The sequence below is a fragment of the Prosopis cineraria genome, unplaced genomic scaffold (assembly GCF_029017545.1).
Source record: "Prosopis cineraria cultivar Desert tree isolate PC_DT_omini unplaced genomic scaffold, ASM2901754v1 PC6, whole genome shotgun sequence".
Lineage (NCBI taxonomy): Eukaryota > Viridiplantae > Streptophyta > Magnoliopsida > Fabales > Fabaceae > Prosopis > Prosopis cineraria.
The window spans coordinates 31338113-31345904 of record NW_026555337.1 but is presented as its reverse complement, the minus strand read 5'-3'; the positions used below and the strand labels follow the sequence as shown (position 1 = coordinate 31345904).

The 7792-nt window shown below is 33.6% G+C and overlaps 1 protein-coding gene across 1 annotated transcript in view; it reads right to left on the bottom strand.

The window, feature by feature from the left end:
* Window positions 1-1774: 1774 nt before the first annotated feature.
* Window positions 1775-7792, bottom strand: part of LOC129312594 (uncharacterized) — a 13229-nt gene continuing 7211 nt past the window's right edge. Inside the window, exon 2 of the mRNA XM_054955256.1 lies at window positions 1775-1958. Within this exon, the coding sequence (XP_054811231.1) occupies window positions 1908-1958 (51 nt within the window). The 3' untranslated portion in view covers window positions 1775-1907. The remainder of the gene's footprint in view (window positions 1959-7792) is intronic.

The window sequence follows — 7792 nt, the reverse complement described above, 5'->3', positions numbered from 1 at the left end:
CTAATAGTGCCTAAAGCCTTCTCCTTCGTGTTCCAAGCTTTCTCCCGCCAAAACTGACTTTTTCTGATTATTTTCGCATTTTATGCCTGTGTTGTACCATGCACTGCAGCACACGACACACAAGTCATAGCTCACGATGCAAAAAGCAAAAGCTCACTTTTGTTCCCCTTGATGCCACCCGATTTGATCCAACTTCTATCCTAACTCAATTTAAAGCCAAATATGACCTAAGAAGCTAATTAGCAACCCAAAATATAATTAAATTAATTAATTATTTCTTAACTAATTTATTCCTTAATTAATCAATTTATTCCATATTTAAGGTTTTCAGATGTTACACATGCCACGGCGCACGGCCTACTTTTTATGTGAATTGGACTATTTTAAATTGCATTTTGATTTGCTTGTGTCTTGTGCTTCCGCAGTGTAATATTTAATTATTTGAATATATTATTATATGATTTTGGAAATATTTTTTTATCCCAAAGTTTTTAATTAAATAATTTAAAATTGATTAGTAGATTGTTAGAAGGGTTGTATGGTGATAGAAAATTAGTCGCTTATCCTCAAAATTATACTAAAGCTAACCCTAATGCAATATAGGGCCAACCCTAGGTCATCTCCCAAAGAATGGTTTTAAGTCTAATTGAAAGTTATCTAGTGAAATAAATGAACCAAAGTTTGTAGGAATTTAGTTACCTAGCTAATTATCTAAACTAAATACCTAATGTGCAAGTAATTAAAATGCTAGTGAAAGTGAGTGAAATGAACTTCCCTTTTCACAATAATGGAACCCTAGAGATTAGTTGATTTTGGACTCATTATCTTCTCATGATTAGGCTAAATTTAGCTTCCCTTTCCTCTTGACTAAAGCTGTCATGACTTAAGAAAATTATCCTAAGCCAATTAACCTAATTAGCTAACCTCCCTGGGTCTTAGATTAAAGTCCCTAGTTCAATTGACCAATTAGTGAAGACATTAGCCAAGTGATTCACTCAAAATCCTCTCTCAACAGCCATGGTGAAACATATTAATTGAGCAACCACAAGATTATGTCAAGCTACTCAACAACACAAGCATTAACACCACAAGATTATGCAATATTAACACAAGATATTCACTAATTGAAAAACACAAGATTATGTGCCAAACAAAGAGTGGCAAAATTCAGTCATGGCTGTCCAAGGAAGAAATTAAATGAAACAATCCTCTCTCTTTACATCAACATCAAATTCAAATTAGAATTTATAAGCTAAGATGATTAAACCCTAGATTAAGGAATCTAACCATCTAGTAAAAAGAGAAGAGGATAGGAAACAAAAGAACTTAGCCAATTTGAAGCTCAAGACTCATCCTCCATCTTCATCTCTCTAGGATTCCACAAAGAAACTTAGCCAATCTTCATCTTCAAGAACCCTAGTGATTGCTTGTGAAGGCCAAATTCCATAGCTCTTGAATGATGGAAATGAGCTTCAATCCTTGTGAAAATGGAAGGGATGGAACGAAAATGAAGAGAGGAGAAGAATGGTATGAGTTTTGTGGAGGTTTGGTGGCTGAAAATGGAGGTTAGGGTGCTGGAAAATGAAGAACAAAAGAGAGAAAATGAAGAACACTATGAACAAGAGAGAGAGAATGTGGAAGATGAATGAGATACGTGTTGGATCCCATTTGGGGCTTAAAATGGTGTGCTCCTTGGTGTCTCCCATCAGCTGAAGCTTAATTAAAATAAGGAAAAAGAAATTAAAATGTAAATGGGAGCCTTGTCATACTTGCAAGGTGGCAACTTCCTATTGGTTTGTAGATGATTCCAATGTGTGCCTAATTTTCCATGTGTCATCCACATCATTTTAGCTGATTTAATCCCTCAAAATAATCATAATTCACGTGCAAACCATCAGCCATTGACCTCAAGGAGTGTTGACCTCAATTGCCCAATTGATGCACAAGTCACATGCCACCTATATCACATAAATTACATAAATCAATTAAATAGCATATGATATAATAAAATCTAATTCATGTCCAGAATTAAATTCATAATTAGAAAGGAGAATTTGTTAAATTAACCAAGTTTCAGGCTGCACAAAATTATATAAAAATTTTCACACAAAGGCAAACTAAAAACTAGGACACTTAAGAAAGTGTTGACTTTTTTATTTAATTACTCCCAAACTAAAATGAATTTTAAAAATATAATTTCACCATTCATCAACTAGATATAAAATTCACTTTCTCAATTTTTCTTGTACATTTTCTCAAAAGTTCGTTTTTTGGACCAAAATCCCCCTAGTGCACTGAACCTATAAACGTGGCAAAATTACAAATCTAATGCAATGTGTGCACTTGAAGGTGATAAGTCATTAATAAAAGGGTCCTAATTAACAAATAAAAGTGGGTAACAAATGTGTTCTATCGATTCCCCCACACTTAGCTTTTGCACTCTGGGCAAAATCAAGTGAAAAAGGTCCTAAAAGAAACTATAAGACAAAGAAATAAGAGAAAAACATTGTTTCAAGTCACTAAAATACTAGCTCATGAACTTCTACAAATTATCAATCAATGTGGCAATAATTAGGAAAGAATTATGCACATCACAAACAAACCCTTACCAAGAATCAATGTCAAAGAGTAAGCCTCTCTAGGTTAAGTGTTTGCTCTCATCAGTCAAAGTGTATAAGGTATTAAATTTCACTCAAAATTTTTTAGGATAAACCCTACTATAAATTTGTAACCCTTCTACATCTCCATCACTAAATAGCACTTACAATCAAGAATCAAGTGGACTTTATTAGGTTGTGATACAGGTAATGAAAGGATGTCTAAAAAATGCATGTATATAAAAAAATAGGGTTAGCATCACAATAATGCTAAATCAAGATATATCCCCTTAATATGCAAAGCATAACCTAACTCAATTGAGTGAACACCTTAACACAATGAGGATGGAAAGAAATGATAAGAAATAATAAAACAAATAGAATAGATGAGCTAGGCAAATTTTTATTTTTATTTTTATTTTTTTTTCTTTCTTCTTTTTTTTCTTCTTCTTTTTGTTTCTTTTTCTAGCAACTTTATTTCTTTTCTTTTTGACTATATTTTTTTTTCAAATCTATCTTTGTTGTTTTTTTTGGTTGCCCCTAACTCTTTGAAAACAATGGAAGTAATGGATAGAAAAATAATAATAAGCATCCACTCATTTGAACTAGGACATGTAATAAATATTAAAAAGACATATAAAAGTGTAACATGCATTCCTTGGGGAAAAATAGGGTGAATATTTTTTTTTTAAGAATCAAACCAAAGGCTCAAAGTGGCTAATAAAGGATAATAAATAATAATAGGTTGGCTATTTGGCTCTTGGCTATTTTTTATGAATGCCATCTCTCATCTTCTACCAAACAAGTGCAAGATATATGGTCTTAATTAAGAAGTGAAACAAATTCTAGAGGGTAACATCACTAAGCAATTAATCACACATGAGTGTTTAGTCTCTTCCATGAAAGGGTAATATGCCACTCTAATCCATTAATTCAAGGTAAAAGAATGTTCACTTCACACCTATTCAATCCTAAAAATTACCACATCTCAAGAATCAAAATATCCATTCAAGAGCTAGGTAATTTAAGTAACCTCAAACAAAACAAAACAAAGCAATTTTTTTTTAATTTTTTTTAAATTTTTTTTTTACAAAACCAAACAAACAAAACAAAATGTTTATTTCTCTCCCCCACTCTTAAATCATGCATTGTCCTCAATGTATGTATAGACTAGTGATAAAATAAGGTGAGATTAATAATGAATGCATAACAAAAGTGTGTTGCAGAATTTTTTTTTTTCAAACTAAAGCACAAGACAAAGAAGTCAAATAAAGAAAATAGACTCTAATTTTCCTACTAGGTTCATCTCCCCCACACTTGAACTATACCTACCATTAAATATATCAATTAAAGGAAAGTAAAAGCTCAAGGTTGGAGAGATACAACCTTATCATGGTGGTTCAAAAATATGTTGAGAGAAGTCCTCCTCCTTTTGAAGTGATTTGGCATCTTTACAGAGCTTGCATAGGTGACCATTGATTTGCATGGTGGAACCCGTGGCTTTATTCAAGAGTTGCAAAACCCCATAGGGAAACACCTTGGTCACTAGATATGGTCCCTCCTACTTAGACTTCAACTTGGCATGCTTATGAATAAACCTTGTTTGGAACAAGAGGACTTGATCTCCTTCTTGAAACTTTTTCCTCAAGATTAGAAGGTGATAAATCATTAATAAAAGTGTCCTAATTGACAAATAAAAGTGGGTAACAAATGTGTTCTATCAATTCCCCCACACTTAGCTTTTGCACTCCGGGCAAAATCAAGTGAAAAAGGTCCCAAAAGAAAACTATAAGACAAAAAAAAAAGGAGAAAAAAAAATGTTCAAAGTCACTAAAATACTAGCTTATGAACTTCTACAAATTATTAATCAATGTGGCAATAATTAAGAAAGAATTATGCACATCACAAACAAACCCTTACTAAGAATCAATGTCAAAGAGTAAGCCTCTCTAGGTTAAGTGTTTGCTCTCATCACTCAAAGTGTATAAGGTGTTAAATTTCACTCAAAATTTCTTAGGATAAACCCTACTATAAATTTGTAACCCTTCTACATCTCCATCACTAAATAGCACTTGCAATCAAGAATCAAGTGGACTTTATTAGGTTGTGATACAGGTAATGAAAGGATGTCTAAGAAATGCATGTATATAAAAAAAATAGGGTTAGCATCAAAATAATGCTAAATCAAGATATATCCCCTTAATATGCAAAGCATAACCTAACTCAATTGAGTGAACACCTTAACACAATGAGGATGGAAAGAAATGATAAGAAATAATAAAACAAATGGAATGGATGAGCTAGGCAACTTTTTATATTTTTTTTCTTTCTTTTTTTTTTATTTCTCTTCTTCTTTTTGCTTCTTTTTCTAGCAACTTTATTTCTTTTCTTTTTTAATATTTTTTTAAATCTCTCTTTGTTTTTTTTTTGGTTGCCCCTAACTCTTTGAAAACAATGGAAGTAATGGATGTAATGGTGTAGCAATAAAGGATAAAGAGTAATGGATAAAAAAATAATAATAGGCATCCACTCATTTGATCTAGGACATGTAATGAATATTAAAAAGACATATAAAAGTGTAACATGCATTCCTTGGGGAAAAATAGGGTGAATATATATATATATATATATTTAAGAATCAAACCAAAGGCTCAAAGTGGCTAACAAAGGATAATAAATGATAATAGGTTGGCTATTTGGCTTTTGGCTATTTTTATGAATGCCATCTCTCATCTCCTATCAAACAAGTGCGAGATATGTGGTCTTAATTAAGAAGTGAAACAAATTCTAGAGGGTAACATCACTAAGGAATTAATCACACATGAGTGTTTAGCCTCTTCCATGAAAGGGTAATATGCCACTCTAATCCATTAATTCAAGGTAAAAGAATATTCACTTCACTCCTATTCAATCCTAAAAATTACCACATCTCAAGAATCAAAATATCCATTTAAGAACTAGGTAATTAAGTAACCTCAAACAAAACAAAACAAAGCAATTTTTTTTATTTTTTTTAAATTTTTTTTTTTTGCAAAACCAAACAAACAAAACAAAATGTTTATTTCTCTCCCCCACACTTAAATCATGCATTGTCCTAAATGTATGTATAGACTAGTGATAAAATAAGGTGAGATCAATAATGAATGCATAACAAAAGTGTGGTGCAGATATTTTTTTTTTCAAACTAAAACACAAAACAAAGAAGTCAAATAAAGCAAATAAACTCTAATTTTCCTACTAGGTTCATCTCCCCCACACTTGAATTATACCTATCATTAAATATATCAATTAAAGGAAGGTAAAAGCTAAAGGTTAGAGAGATACAACCTTATCATGGTGGTTCAAAACATGTTGAGAGAAGTCCTCCTCCTTTTGAAGTGATTTGGCATCTTTGTAGAGCTTGCATAGGTGACCATTGATTTGCATAGTGGAACCCGTGGCTTTATTCAAGAGTTGCAAAACCCCATAGGGAAACACCTTGGTCACTAGATATGGTCCCTCCCACTTAGACTTCACTTGGCATGCTTATGAATAAACCTTATTTGGAACAAGAGGACTTGATCTCCTTCTTGAAACTTTTTCCTCAAGATTAGCTTGTCATGAAGGATCCTTATTTTCTCCTTATAGATTCTAGAAGACTCATAGGCATCCAACCTAAGCTCCTCAAGTTCTTGCGTTGAAGAAATCTCTCCTTAGCCGAAAGATGGAAATCCAAGTTTAGTTTCTTGATGGCCCAATAGGCCCTATGCTCTATCTCCACAAGGAGGTGGCAAGCCTTCCATACACCAATCGAAAAGGAGACATGCCAAGGAGTCTTATAAGCAGTCCGATAAGCCCACAAAGCATCCTCTAGTGTAAAGACCAATCCTTCCTATTTGTGTTCACCACCTTGGTTAGGATCTTCTTGACTTCTCTATTTGATACTTCAGCTTGGCCATTAGTTGGGGATGATACGGTGTAGAGACTTGTTGATGCACCCCATATTTAACTAAAAGAGCCTTCATCATCTTGTTGCAAAAGTGGGATCCTTGGTCACTTACCAGGCCTTAGGAACTCCATACCTATAAAAAATATTAGATTTGAGAAACTTCAAAACAATCTTAGCATCACAAGTCTAGTAGGAATGGCTTCAATCCACTTTGAAACATAATCAACACCAAGTAATATGTACTCAAAACTAAGGATGGTGGAAAGGGACCTATGAAGTCAATGCCCCAAACATCAAAAATCTCACAAAAAAAAATGGGTTGAGGCATTTCTTGTCTCTGACCCCAACTACTAACTTTTGACATTTAAGCATGCTTTACAAAATTTATAAGAGTCTTTAAACAAGCTAGGCCAATACAATCCACAATCTAAAACCTTCCTAGCTGTCTTATTTGAGCTAAAATGACCACCACATGCATGAGAGTGACAAAATTCAAGAACAGAAGGCACATCAACATCATCAACACACCTCCTAATCACTTTATCACTACAAATCTTCCACAACAAAGGTGGTTCCCAAATGTAAAATCTAGACTCTCTTTTCAATTTTTCAATGGAAAAACGTGAAGCATAAGGAGGCAAGACTCCACACTCAATATAGTTAGCAAAAGAGGCATACCATGGAGGCTTAGATGAAATGGCACACAATGCCTCATCAGGAAATGAATCACAAGGAATAGTAGGGTTAGAGTTTACCATAGTAGCTTTTAAATGAGGTAGTCTAGACCAAATGATCTGCTACTTGATTGGTAGAACCACTCCTATCCCTTATCTCCACATCAAATTCTTGCATCAAGATACCCATCGAATCAAGCGAGGCTTAGAATCTGTCTTCTTAAACAAGTACCTCCAGCAGCATGGTCAGTGTACACAACAACTTTAGAGTTAAGAAGATATGATCTAAACTTATCAAGTGCAAAAACAATAGCAAACAACTCTTTCTCAGTTGTGGTGTAATTAACCTGAGCTGAATCTAGGGTCCTAGATGCATAAGCAATCACATATGAAACCTGCCCTCTCTTTGACCAAGCATAGCTCCCACAGCAAAATTAAAAGCATCACATGACAACTCAAAAGGCAAAGACCAAATTGGGGCTTTAAGAATGGGAGGGGAAATGAGCATACTTTTCAAAGTGTCAAAACTCCTTTTACAAGCATCATCAAAAACAAAATCACATCTTTTTGTAAGAGTTTAGACATAGGCCAAG